This window comes from Cibotium barometz, chromosome 58, assembly GCF_041138505.1.
Source record: "Cibotium barometz isolate CiBa-2024 chromosome 58, ASM4113850v1, whole genome shotgun sequence".
Classification (NCBI taxonomy): Eukaryota; Viridiplantae; Streptophyta; class Polypodiopsida; order Cyatheales; family Cibotiaceae; genus Cibotium; species Cibotium barometz.
The window spans coordinates 24,635,695-24,650,832 of NC_141103.1; the positions used below are offsets into that span (position 1 = coordinate 24,635,695).

The window sequence follows — 15,138 nt, forward strand, 5'->3', positions numbered from 1 at the left end:
GGCTGATTGACTTTCATTCAAGGCCTGCACGAAGCACCGCTCTTTTGGGGCGCAACCAGTGGGCTAAAGCCTAAAGCCCACGGGCCATGACTAAGGTGTTGTTGACCTTGGAAATATAAATGTTTGTTTATCTATAAAATTTGGATAAGTTTTCAAAATAGTGGCCGCTAAACTCTTTGTCGTTTTGATTTACGGGGATGCTTCGTTTGTGCAGTCACTGCAGTGCACCTCAACGTGGCACGATTCGCGAGTCACGACGTGATGGAGAATCGTTTGCCAGTTCCTGGACAACAGGAGGCGATGACAAAAGTTCACCAAATGATGCCTTCAGCATCTGCTAATTTGATTCATAAGTGTTTGGCTTGTAGTCGAGCTAGAGGATCGATCAGGGACGACGCTCCATAGCCACACAGTCATGGACCTGCTAGATTTTGGTGGGGTGATTTCCATAGCCATGTTTGTATTGTGGTTAGCTAGTCGAGGTTATACTGTGTGGGGGAAGCGTTCGCAGCTTCCACCAGGGCCCTTCGCTTGGCCTGTCGTGGGTAATCTGCTGCATCTACTTGGTGACTCCCCCCATAGATCTCTTGCAACCCTATCAAAGAGGTTTGGACCCATCGTCTTCCTGCGCCTCGGCTCCATGCCCACACTGGTGGTGTCAAGCCCAAAGCCTGCCAGAGAGTTCCTGCAGACTCACGACAAGGTGTTTGCAAGCCGGCCTACTTTCGAGAGCGCGAGGAGGCTGAGCTACGGCCAGGACAGCGCAGTTGCAACAACGCGCTATGGCGCCGAGTGGCGTGAGCTTCGCAAAATGTACAGCCTGCAGCTCTTCACAGCCAGGAGGGTCCGCCAGTTTCTGCCAATTGTAGCCGACGAAATCAAGCGCACGCTGCAGGACCTCCACAACTATGCCGAGTCCAAGACGGCAGTCAACATTACGGCATGCGTGGGGAACCTGCTCGAAAACATCATGTGCCGCATCCTGCTCGGGCAACGCATCGCTGACGTTTCCGACGTCCAGCTAGGCTCGACGAACTTGAAGCAGCTCCTCCACCACGGCACTGTGCTTTTCCAAATTCCGATCATAGGAGACCTCATACCTTACCTTGGCTTCCTCGATCGCAAAGCCAAACGTTCCATGGACGAATGGCACGCTTCCATCGATCTACTCCTTGAAAGCATACTCGCTAAACGCGAGAAACTACCAGCTACGAATGGTCCCAAGGATTTCCTTGACCTCCTGCTGGCCAACAATTTGAGCAGAGATAAGGTGAAATCCATTACACTGGTAAGCGAAAATTCTGCCCTCTTTGAAAGATATAATTATACAGGAATCGCTTGCATCAATCATTCGTAGAAGGCCAAGTTTTATCAAGTTGTGCTGATTCTTGTTATAACAAGAAGTGGGTTCAGCAGAATGTGTGTGGTATCAAACTCTTGTAAAACACATGGCCACGATTAAATCACACATGCGTTTAGGATGTATTCAGGTGTTAACACCAAGAGCCATGTAAAGGAAGGAGCAGTTACAGACATTCCTCATTGAAAACCTAAAGAAGGCCCTTTTAGGGTTGGCTAATGGGCACATTATGATAGGGTTACTCCTCATCCGAAACCTGAAGAAGGCCCTCTTAGGGATGGCTATGTGGCAGGCACATTATGATAGGGTTACACATGGCCGTGCTTGTACACGTGTTGATGCCTACACATGATGGCTTCCACAATAATATGTACAGGGACATTGCTCCCTACGAACCTCTCTAGTCTATCTAATGATCATAACTTAGGGGGTGGCAAAGGTCTTTTTCCATTCCTAGTCACATGTGAAAATTTCACCCAGCTATACACACACCATACTATTCACCACATACATACCCGAGTATTAAGGGGTACCACCCTTTCAAATATTGGCCACTTTTTAGGTAGTGAACGTGCCACAGGATAAAACCCTTTAAGGCAATCATTTGATTGGAGTGAACACCCTGCACAGTTTTAATAGAACTGGGCATCACAAGTTGAGTCACAATCTTTGATGTCCATAGTAACCATCGTCTAAGATCCAAAGAGTGCTTGAAGGGCAAACATTGAACACTGTTATCGTTGGAGGATCGGCATATACTTTGAACACAATACTGCAATGATGAAAGGAGGAGAAAACATTGCGAATAGCATGGAGAAAACATTGCAGATAGCATACTTAACTTTCAATCTGCAGTCTTGGCATCCCAAAAGCAAACATTTTTCCTCCTCATCAAATTATAAGAAAAGGCATATTAACATTGCTTAGAGATCTGACAGATGCATGATCTCTTGATTGCAGGAGCTACTTTCGGCTGGGATGGACACTTCCGCGGTCACCGTGGATTGGGCAATGTCAGAGGTAATAGCGAATCCGCGCGTGTTAACAAAGCTTCAACAGGAGGTGGACAGTGTGGTGGGACGTGAGAGGATGGTGGAAGAAGAAGACTTGCCTAACCTGGTGTACACAAAGGCAGTAGTGAAGGAAACACTGCGTATGCATCCTCCCCTACCAATTCTCATTCCACACTTGTCGACGGAAGCCTGCGAGGTGGCCGGCTACAAGCTAGCGCAAGGCACGAGGCTGATCGTGAATGTTTGGGCGAGTGGGCGAGATCCACAGATATGGGATGAGCCCGAGAGGTTTATACCCGAGAGGTTCCTTGAGAAATGTAAAGATTTGGATGCTCGCGGGCAGCATTTTGAGCTTCTTCCATTTGGATCAGGCAGGCGGAGTTGTCCAGGAATGCCCCTTGCACTTCCCATAGTAGAGTTGACCCTATCAAATCTCATCCACAAGGTTCAATGGGTGGTTCCTCCTAATCAAGCAATTGACATGTCGGAGAAATTTGGAATAGTGGTGAATCGTGGCAGCCCTCTCATGGCCGTTCCAAGCTTACGAGGATAAAACCCTCCTCAAAATTCATCAGTTTGCAATATACTTCTTTAAAAAGTACCGAGATTAATAGGTGGATCATGGTTACCCCACCAATTTAACAAACCATGAATTCAAATGTACTTCACTAATTACCCACTTTTAGACTTTCCTAAACAAATTTAGTTCATCGATTGTATATTGTTTATTTGTTATCCACGTCCATCCAAACCTAGGTTTGTGTCTCGTGGCTCTACCACTAGGTAACACACCTATGGACATGTTTATTTTTATTTATCAATTATAATGTTGAAATGGTGTCTTCTTTTCAAACCTTGAGGCTTTACAATAACATGTATACCTTAAACATATAAGATGTGGCTTTTCTCATGCTATTGATTGGAATGGAGTAAATTCACATGCGGATTTGTGATTGCATAACCAATAAATTGGTGGAATTTTGCAACAAAGGAATGAAGAACTACACAAGTAATGAAATCCCCATCGACTTCTTTATTAATGATCCACAAACAAGGGCAACTCTATCTTTTCTACTAAAGTAGAAAGCCCTCTTGAACCAATTGCACAAATTTTCATATAGTTGCATCTCAACTAGTGTTTGAAGTTCATCAACCATATGGTTTTGCCTTTTCCAATACAAATCTTCATATATTTGCCTCTTGACTAGTCTTGCAAGTTCATCAACAATATGATTTTGCCTTTTCTAATACAAATGTTGTTTAAAGTGTTCACAAAACTCTTGGAATCTTTTATAGTGAAAACTATAAAAAGTGTAAAAACTTGGATTTTGTTATTATTCTCAACAAACCTATTGAGGTAGAAATTGTGATAATAAACATTTTTGGGGACTTGTAGAAGAGTCTTTAGCCTTGCATTTTACGTCTACCGGATTCATTTTAATGACATACACAGCTTGCCTCTTTCTGAGCCCGTAGAAGCTCTTTTTTTAGAGGAGATATTGAAGATGTAAAAGAAATAAGTGGTGTGTGTAGGCATCAAATAAGAGGAAGAACCCTAAGAATGTGATACGATTTCCAATCTAGAGACTTTTTTTAGTGAAACTGTGCACATATACACCATAAATTTCAAGCTCACTTGTTAAAAGTAAGAGGGAATCCTAGCATTATGGGGCTATACATCAAAATCTAGAGCACAAGTAGCAAAAATATTTATATTTTTTAGAAGAGAAAGAAAATTGGAATCTTCTCTATCTTAGATTGTGCACTTAACTATTTATTTATAGATTATAAAATAGAAAATATCATAAAGGTAATTTGAGTATGTAAAGAAAAGTGAAACTCATAGAATTCTCATAAGTTTTAACCAAAACCATGGAGCAAAGGATAAGTCTATTTGGAATGAATTGAGGAAGCCACAATAAAAGAAAAGTCAAAGCTGCTCCAAGGATTGGGTAGCCAAAAGCAATTCTATGAATACTCATTTTTAGAGTGACACCTAGAATATAATCTAGGCAAGGAGCCTTTTAAAGTTAAAGTGACATGTAGAACATACACAACAACACAAAGCAACTATAGACGCGCTTGATAGACCTGCAAAATAGTGGGCGCGTCTATAGGCGTTGCTTGAATAGGGAAATTACGGGCGCGTCTAATAGCGCGTCTATTGATGCGTCTATTAGGGCGTCTACACTAAGAATCTAACACTGCGTCTAACAGCGCGTCTATTTACGCATGTATTAGGACGTCTATTTACGTGTGTATTAGGGCATCTATTAGTGTGTCTACACTGAGAATTAGAGGCGTATTTAGACGCAAAACAGAGAGTACAAAAAGTGAGATTTTGGTGTAGGCTGGTAAATGTACATCACTGCTTTCCAAAAATTACCCATGATTACCAAAGCACATAATTTTAACAAAAACATCAATGCTTTTTTGCAAACCCACATATACAAAAAATAAGTGAGGTGAGGAGAATGAGACAATATGTAAAATAGTTTAGCCAATATCAATGATGGGCTACGGTTCAATCTCATCCTCAATGAGATCAACCCTTGCCAAACTATCTACTTCAAAATCCAAACAAGTGTTTAGATCTACAAATACATTCAACCCACTACTACTTGTGCTACTCATGTGCTCATCGAAATCAGCATCACCAATGGTAGGCTCGTCCTCACGGGTAATGGCCTCAATATCTGTATCTCCTATCTCATGATCATCCTCCTCTCTTGTATCACGGTCATCATCACCTCCATGGCCATGATCATCCTCTGTACGCTCCATATTCGTAAATGTACTATACATCACTTTGGAACGTGGTATAATAGGTATGACATGCCACCATCTGTTATTATCCACCATTGGTTGATAAACAACCTAATTCAAACACAAATACAATCATGTTATTTTCCTTGCATTCGAAGGTATCAAATATTTAAAAGTGAGTACTTTTATATGTGTGTACAGTACCTGTTCACATTGTTGTGGTAGTACTAGTGTGTCCTTCTTACTTTGCCAAAACTTTGTGGAGTCAATAGTTACAAAGCCACTTGCATGGCGTTTGATTGTTGCATTAGGGCCTTATTCCACCACGTCCTTAAACCACTTTACATCCAAAACATACACAAAGAAGCGTCGAAAGTCAAGCTTAATAATATCTTGGATTATGCCACAATAATCATCCATGGCTCCATTGGCTCCCTCAAAGCTAGCAATGACGCCGCAATCTTGTGTGTTTCTCTTATCATCAATCTGTTGTGTTTGAAAATGCTTGCCCTGACACCATATAGCATTGAACATAGTGCACTACACCAAGACAAAATCAATTAAATAAGCAATCTAAATTATTGAAAGCTCCTAACTTATGCATAACATTCTATATACCGACCTTACTCATGCATCCCCTAGCATACTCCCATTCTTCCATTGTGATATGCATCCCCTTGTCTTTCTCTGCTTTCTCCATTTCGTCAAGTAGCCAATCCACATGAATATCCTTTGGAAGTGCTCTTAGATACTGAGGGTATGGCACACGAGATCCGTGGTGTGTACGAAAGAGGGCCCTTTCTTCTTGTCTTCTTGCCTTCACATCCTCGTATCTTGTCACCCATCTTTTCATCACATCACTATTAAGCACGCAATAGAGGTTGATATTATTAAGAAACTCCGTGTCTATTACTTTGTTACGTCCTTTCCCTTGAGGCACAATAGAGATCATCATCTCTCCATAGTCGTGGAAGAGAGCTATCCACATCAACAAGAAACTTAGAAATATATACAAGTGACTCTTGTATCAACCAACCCTCGGCCATGCTACCTTCGGCAGGTCTTGCAATTTGTCTCACGAAACCCTTCAAGGTCTTCATGAAGCGCTCGAGGAAGAAGAACCATCATGCATGTATAGTACCGCATATAGCAATCTCATCCACCAAATGCACTATGAGATGTAGTTGGCTTGTGAGAATAGAATGTGGAAATGTCTCCTCCACTAAACAAACCACCTCCACTGACATAACTTGAGCATTCTCAAGCGTGGTGGGATCTATTTCCTTTGAGCTCACATACCTAGAAATGAAAAAGTACACCATATTAGCAATATGAACACCTTGCATGGAGCATTGATACGCATCACATTTTGTATCATATAAAGTACCTCACAAGCTCGCCCATCTTATAAATACAATCTTTCACGTCCTTCGATGCACTACGAGAAATGCTAGTAGGTAGTATGAACTAAACACACGAGGAATGGTTGATTAGTTGCTTCTAATTCACTCACAAATTTGAAAGGAAAAAGATATTATGCACATAAAATACTTACTTGGAGCATCTTGTGCCAATCATGAGATTTCAAGCCATATAATTGCTCTACACCTCTTTTCTTGCTCTTTGTAAAGGCCTCCTTCAAACACCTCATGCATCCAGCAGTGGGAGTACGAATTGTAGTAATAGCACGCTTCGACCATCTCTAGCTTTGATAACCTCCACGGTGCACAAGGTAAAAAAACACGCCCATTTGGTCTCTCTTGTGGCCAAGCTTCAGGCATCCTCCCTATGGTACGTAGATCCTCCCTTATGCCTAGGGGATTTCGTGTGTCCCATTCAAATGTTCCCAAATGGTAGATGCCACATTCTTGAAGATATGCATGGGATCAAGCAGGTGATTGATCTTGAGGTGGGACCAATATGGTAAACGATAAAAGATGGAGTATCTAAACAAAAGCTGGTGTTAGTGGCGGGCAATCTTTATTTCTTGCCAATATAGTACACAATAGTTACAAACCCTTACCGGCTCATGCCAAGTGGTGGAGTCGTGGAACCGTCCCAAATTCTCATCCAATCTCCTGCTGTGAGGGATTGTGGGAGGACTTCATTCCAAGCGGCAACATATCTAGGATGATCAGGTGGGAGAAATCGATGGTGATTCTCATAGATGGCCTTATTCAATGCGTCTGCCCGCCGCCGTGAGGCAACAAGCGAAGGACCACAAATAGGACATGCATGGTAACCCGATGTAGTGAGACCTGAACAATAGACGCAATTAAGAGTTGAAGGTAGGTTTAGGGTGCCACATCCTTTGCCTACTCATTAATTAGAAGTGCAATGCTTACCTAAACACTTGCCATAGCCTGGGAAGTCATGCATCGTCCACATCAAGATTGCTTTGCAGTTGAAGTCTCATGACGAGGGAGGCCTGCTCACATCATGCACCTTGATACCTCTCCAAAGTATCTCTAGCTCGTCAATCAAAGGCTCCAAATAAACATTAGGATTTTTGACTTTATGTTTCCCTGGAATTAGAAGGGATAACATAACATGTCCTTTCTTAATCTCGCCATAGAGGGTGCAAGATTATAATTCACCAATATCACTGGCCATACACTGTAAGAGGTACTTTTGAGACCAAATGGTTCACGCCGTCCATACCCAATCCAAGTCTCAAGCTCCTAGGTTCTTCCTTGAAGCTTGGCCATGTGTCTTCAATATGCTTCCATGCAAGAGTGTCTGCGCGAGTTCTCCACTTGCCATCGGTTGATCGATGGGAGGGATGCCATGACATGAGCTCTGCAACAATGGATTTGCACTTGAACATATGTTGGATGCGAGGGATTATGGGAAAATGTCGCAGAACTTTACGAGGCACATCCAAAGTTTTGAGATCTACTCTATATCTTGCCTCTCCACAAGTAGGACACTCTCTTGCATCCTTATGTAGTCCACGAAACAAAACGCAATCGTTGACGCATGCATGGATGCGCTTGTAATCTAATCCTCCAAGAGAGGTCACATGTTGCCTTGCCATATCTCTTGAGGTTGTTGGAAAGAGCTCAAAGCAATCAAATATCCAAGGAAGGGAAGAGTATACAATAGAAGCTCTCAAGCTAGTGTTTGTTGAACAATGGCGAAAGCTGTAATAAGCAACTACCACTACAAATGTTTTGAGAAACAAGCTTGTAAAACTGTGTTTTTGAACAACGACAAAAGCTCTCAGGTGGCCACTATATGAATGTTTTGCGAAACAAGCATGTAAACCTGACACCTCAACCTTATAGGCTTTTGTATTCTTATGCTTTTTATAGTGCGAATGTTTTGAGAAACATCTCCTCAGGTTAGGGCAGTGTTAACCCATTCCTAGGGTTAACAAGAGCTACCACCATTATCTTACATCAAGGAGTCACGGTAGATACACCAAAGGGTCATACATTCAAGATATGAAGCAATGGTGTCCAAAGCTACAACTTGGACAGGCGCCCATAATGGTGTGACGGAGTATTTTTGGTGATTCCCGCTTCTAGAGCATGTGGTAGCATCATGTAGGATGAAGTCCTAAGTGATGTACTTCATGGATATATTATGCGAGTAATCATTGTAATAGCATTAGGCCTCTTATGAGCTTAAAGTGCTGCCCGGCCAGCCACAATTTAAGTGAGTGTGAACACTTATGGCCATGTATATAAGTGAATTTCTCTCATAATACAACATACTCTCCCATTGTACAATTGAGTTCAACTCTTGCTAATCTCTCTCCCTAATGCATGATAGTGAGTGTGTGTGAGTGAAGTGAAGTGAGAGGAGGGACGAGTATCCGTAGTACAGCGCAGGGGTGTGACGACGCTCGTGGGAGGCACGGTGGAATTGCTTCAAGGAGTTGTAGAGCTTGGAGGCCTCAAGGGTTACAAGCTCGGCCATTAGAAAGATCCTCATGACTGTTGCGGTTTACTAGTAGGTAATCTCTTGTTGGATGTGTTTCAAGGGGGGTTAGGGTGAGCCATAACATTTTTGGTGCCGCTATCGGGGAGCCATCCCATGGCTTCTTCCATTGTTTTTCCTCTAATCTACGCATTACCCATTGCCCATTATCTTGATTAATGGTTTCCCATGAAAATGAAGTGGATTTGATGGTGATTTGGTGTTGAATAGTTCTCTTTTTTGTTTTTGTAAAGAATGTTTTTTGCTTAATTTTTAGCTTAATTTATTATTGTATTGTGGTTTTTCATGTTCTTAGAGCTTGCACATAGTTTGTATTAGGCTTAGTTTGCATCCATTGCATCAAACAATGCAATAGAATGCAAATTTTAGTGAATGTTAGCTCTCTTTATTAGTGTTAAACATAGAACTAAAATCATTAATTTTAGCTTAATTGTGTGTTTTTTGTTGAAATTATTTGCATTAGTGTGTTAGCAAAGCATTAGGAGTAGCTTAATTCTTCAAAGTTTTTCTTAAAAACCATCAAAAAACCCTTAAATTCGACTAACTTCTCTTAATGGACTGGTTTTTGTCATTAAGGGTGATTGATCTTATTCAAGAGGTAAATTTTTTTGAAAATGTGTTAATTGGGGTCTAAATTGATCATGTGAGTAGTCAAAATTAGTATTTTTGAGTGTTTTGAGAGCATCTAGATGCATCAAAACACCTAATTACATCAATTTCTTCATCAATTGGAGGAATTTAACTCTCTTTGCTCAATTTTACCTTAAAAGTGGAGACCAAAATTAAGAGTCTAATTAATCTCCTATTTTAGATTAATTTACACATTTGTTTATGCACATATTAGCATTCCCTTGATATATCCAATGAAGTGCTCGATTATGTGAATTAATTAGGGATTAGTGGTTAATTAGAGTCCTCGATTAGTGTAAAAGAGGAAAAGATTAGTGAAAGAATTAATCTTTGATAAATTCTTAATCACTTTTTTATATAACTCATCATTAAGGCTAATGAGCATTCAATGAGTAGATGCTCATGAGTTGTCAAATTGTCCATTTTGGGGGTCATTTATGAAGGGTGTAAGGGGTGTTATAAAAAGGTTAACTTTTTTGATTCCTACTTACCTTTTTGGAAAAATGCCAATATCTCCTTAATTTTAAATTTAAAAAATATCCCCTCAAACAAGGAAATTCATATTTACCACTAGACTCAAAAAAAAAATCAAAAAAATGGTTCACTTATAAACCATTTTCTGCACTTTCATGCCTTAAGGTTTCACAGTGTGAAACAAGGTTCACGCCCAAAAAAGAAAAAGATCAGATTTAATTTTTCCATTAAGTCCAGTTCACGGCATGAAACAAGGTTTACACCCAAAAAAATCAGATTTAATTTTTTTGTGAAGTCCAGTTCACGGCGTGACACAAGGTTCATGCAAAAAAAAAAAGATTTAATTTTTCCGTGAAGTTCGGTTCATGGCGTGAAACAAGGTTCACGCCAAATTTTTTTTTGGATAAAATCCGTGTTCGCTTCACGTCGTGAATTGCACCCTGCTAGTTCACAGCGCGAAAGGGGGACCGTCAGCCCAAAAAAACACCCCTATTTGGAGGCTCGTATCTCCCAAACCATGAATCCGATGAATGCGCTCAGGACTCATCGAAAAGCTAACATCGAGCTCTTCAACTTTGGTCTTGGCCGTCCGAAGTCAAAATTGACCGTTTTGGCCTTCGACTAGTAGCCTTGAAATTCAACCCAAAAATCGAGGTAAAAAACAGCTCAAAAAGCACGAAAATTTATTAAAAACTGCGTAAAAATCATATTTTACTATATTCGAGCTACATGTTGAGAGTTTGAACGACAAAATCACGAACACTCAGAGAGACAAGTTGTAGTACTCCAAAAATACAACTCTCTCATACAGAGTTTTTCCAAATTATTTTTGAAACTCAAACATGCTGCGAAACAGGGAAAAAATTTCCAAATTTTTTAATCTTGAGACAGTGATGGAAAATAGGTTTTAGGACCCCCTCTTCCATCTGGGAAGTTACTAGCATGCACTTTTTCTGGAAAAATATCCCTAAGGTCATTCACGTGCGTGTAGCGTCTAAGCTAATTAGGACAAACGGATACTCGGTTGACCCAACGGAGAGTACGCCAGACCTCTTAAAGTTGTAACGGGTTGTGAGAAAATATTTATTATATATTTAAAAAAACATGTGCTTGCTCATTAAGGAGCAATTGACAACATCAAACATGGCAACGATAGAAGGACTACTTGGGGCCGACACCCTTACTGAACCCAATGACTGACATCTTCGAGCCATTGAGATCTATGTCCCAATTGCAACTCCCAATATCATTGGCCATGCCTACAACAAGCGTGTCATCAGGTTTTACAATCCCTGTCACTTCAATCCCATCTGGCTTACCTAACATTCCCACCAATCTGCTGGATGCCCACACCTTAGATACTAGTCTAGGAAGGGGGGTTTCCCAAGGACTAAGTGAGTCCCTACCCCCACAAGAGCACTCACATATGGCCTCTGACTCGTACAAAAATACAACCGTACAAATCTCCAAAATTATGAGCAAATACGACAGCAGAACTGATCCTGTTCAATTCATACAAATGTTTGAATAGTGATGCGAAGCCTTTGGAAATCCCAACTGCCCCACTAAGGTACATGCTTTGAACCTATGCTTAGAGGGAAAAGCTAGTCGATGGTTCATCACATTGATACCGGTGACGATCAAGACCAATTCGAGAACCTTGAAAACAACCTTTATCCATGGCTTTTCCAAGCAAGGTGATAGGTGGAGTGCAACGAAAGAACTCTATTCAATTGAGCATAAACCAAACGAAACCATTAGAGACTTTATCCTCTTGGAATCATAATGTGAATCATGAGAAAAATTAAATGATTCTCAATTGAAGAAATGTTTCATGATGCTTAAAGAATAACAGCTTACACAACTTGGTCATTGTATCCAACCTGGAAACATTCGATCAATGTTATAAAGAAGTAGTACGTTTAGATTACAACATGCTGGAAGATGATAATGCTACGAGATGTTCCTCATCTAACCCAAGTGAAGCAATGGCAAAAGAAAGATTGATCTCAAAATTGTCATTCCCTGAATTCTATGCAGCCTTGCTTAAAAGCTTACAACCAACATCTCTAAGAAAGAATGAGATCCTTCAAAATCAGCCATCCTTAATGCCTCTACAAGTGAGGAGTGAAATGCCTTGTGTTAAGTGCAAAATTTGTCACTAAGTTCACTCACTACAAGACAATGCTGCCATACACGCGTTTCATACACGCGATAAATTACGAACGCGTGTATGGTCGCGCTTGTATTTGAATAAAATCGGGCGCGTGTATTTTAGCATTTAACTTCGCGTGTATATTTGCATTTATCAACGCGTGTATAAACGCGTTTATATACACGCAGTAATACACGCATAAATACACGATAATATTCACGGGATAATACTCGCTATTATACACGGAAAAATACACGATAATATTCACGGGGTAATACTCGCTATCATACACGGAAAAATACACGCCACTGTACACGGATTAATACACGCATGGCAGAGAAAAACTGAAAAAAAACTGAATTCCTTAACAAAATTAAAAACTATTTTCCTTAAACCATCTCATAGTACATTACAGTATACATCATTACACAATCCCACTACATGCATTTACAACAATGAAATATATTCAAAAATAAATCATGCATATGAGATGATAGAAATGTCATCAATTTAGAACATACAGTGACGGATTGGTTAGGGTTCGATCTCATCTTCAATAAGATCCATCCTTGTCAAACGATCAACATCAATATCCATTTGATCAATTGGTAAGGCTACGATTAAATTTATTCCACTATCGATATTCTGTACTCCATTGATAATGGTATCGATGTCCTGATCATCCTCATCATCATCACCTTCATCCTCAATGGTAGGGTCATTCTCATGATCATGAGAAATGGCATGCTCATCCTCATTATCACGATCATCTCTTATTTCTTGATCATCGATCACAACATCTTCAATGGCATGTTCGACGTCATCTTCATTGCGGCTTGTTACATCCTCCATATGCTCCATATCAGTGAATGTATTATACATCACTTTGGAACGTGGTGCAATAGGGATGACGTACCACCATTTGATGTCATGCACCATTGGTAGATAGATAACCTACTCAAATACCCACAGTACAGTAATTAATTAGCATATCAAAAGTCAAGGGGTACGCGAGCTTAGATATATATGTACATGAAACACATTAGTAAAAAAATGCATATCTGCTCACATTGTTGTGGCAATACGAGCCTATCTTTCTTTGTTTGCCAGAACTTTGTAGAGTCAATAGTTACATATCCACTTGCATGGCGTTTTATCGTTGCATCAGGCCCTTTTTCCACCACGTTCATTTGCCATTTGACATCCAAAACATACACAAAGAAGCGACGAAAGTCAAGCCTAAATATGTCTTGGATTATGCCACAATAATCATCCATTTTTCCATTAGCTCCCTCAAAGCTACTAATGACACCGCAATCTTGTGTATTTCTCTTTTCATCAATTCTTTGTGTTCGAAAATGCTTGCCTTCACACCATATAGCATTGAACACAGTGCACTGGACCAAAATAGAAGCAATATTTGTGTAAGCAATGTGAATAAATATTAAAAGAAAATCACTTACAACTAATGCAAAACATTAGTTCTATGTACCTTTGACATGCATCCTCGTGCATACTCCCATTCTTCCGCCGTGATATGCAGCCCCTCGTCACTCTCTGCTCTCTCCATTTCCTCATGCAACCAATCAACATGGATATCATTCGGAAGTGTTGCTAGATGCTTAGGGTACGCCTTCCGAGAGCCATGTTGCCTCCGAAAGAGAGCTCTTTCTGCTTGCCTTTTTGTCTTTGCATCCTCATATCTTGTAACCCATCTGCTCATCACATCACTATTAAGGATACAAGTGAAATTGAGATCATCAATCAATGTTCTGTCAATTACTTTACTCTGTCCTTTTCCTTGAGGCACAATAGAGGTCATCCTCAAGTCCTCTTCATTGCTCCATAGTCGTGGCAAAGAGCTGTCCACCTGACCAAGAAATTCTGAAATATATACAAGAGACTCTTGTATCAACCAACCCTCGGCCATGCTTCCTTCAGGCCTTGCACTTTGCCTCACAAAGTCTTTTAAGGTCTTCATGAAGCGCTCTAGGAAGAACATCCAACGTGCATGCACAGTACCACATAAAGCAATTTCGTCCACTAAATGCACAATGAGATGTAGTTGACTTGTGAGAATGGTTCGCGGAAAAGTCTCCTCTACCAAACAAACCACCTCCACTGCCATAACATGCGCATCATCCAACGTGGCTGGATCAATTGCTTTGGAACTAACATATCTGAAAAATAAATAAATAGTACGTTATACCTCATGCACGTTCATTTTGCAAGGTATAATGAAGGGTGATCTGAGCATGGGTTTTACATACCTCACAAGCTCGCCCATCTTATAAATACATTTTTTCAAACTCTTATTCGCACAATGGTCGATGCTAGTAGGTAGTATGAACTGCGCACATAAGAGCACATTTATGGTTTATGGCATTACAAAATTTAATTTCAACGTACGTACAAGACTTGGAAAACACTTACTTGAAGCATCTTGTGCCAATCGTGGGACTTCAACCCATATAGTTGCTCAACGCCTCTTTTCTTAGTGGTTGTAAAGGCTCCCTTCAATGATCTCATGCATCCAGTGGGAGTACGCAAAGTGGTGATGGCCTGCTTTACCTGCTTCTCCTCTTTCTTTGATATAATCCATGGTGCAGGCGGAAGACGAACGTGCCCACCCACCTCTCGTGGCCAAGCTTGACGCATACGTCCTGCGACCCGCAAGTCCTCACGTACGCTAACATTGTCTCGTTTACCAGTAATATGTTCCCAAATACCAGATCCCACATTCTTGAAGATGTGCATGGGATCAAGAAGATGGTTGATCTTAAGATGGGTCCAAT

General features: G+C 40.7%; 1 protein-coding gene across 1 annotated transcript; it reads left to right on the plus strand.

Moving 5' to 3' along the window:
- Positions 1-202: 202 nt before the first annotated feature.
- LOC147606060 (cytochrome P450 71AU50-like) lies at positions 203-3,230 on the plus strand. Its single transcript, XM_086792846.1, has 2 exons — positions 203-1,288; positions 2,321-3,230. The coding sequence occupies exons 1-2, from the start codon at positions 416-418 to the stop codon at positions 2,924-2,926; spliced, it is 1,479 nt and encodes a 492-aa protein (XP_086648972.1). The 5' UTR covers positions 203-415; the 3' UTR covers positions 2,927-3,230.
- Positions 3,231-15,138: the final 11,908 nt, after the last annotated feature.

Bases quoted from the DNA above. Each gene is read 5' to 3' on its own strand.
- LOC147606060 (XM_086792846.1), top strand. From the start codon at position 416: ATGGACCTGCTAGATTTTGGTGGGGTGATTTCCATAGCCATGTTTGTA. The intron at 1,289-2,320 runs GTAAGCGAAAAT...TCTTGATTGCAG, and splicing joins AGGTGAAATCCATTACACTG to GAGCTACTTTCGGCTGGGAT.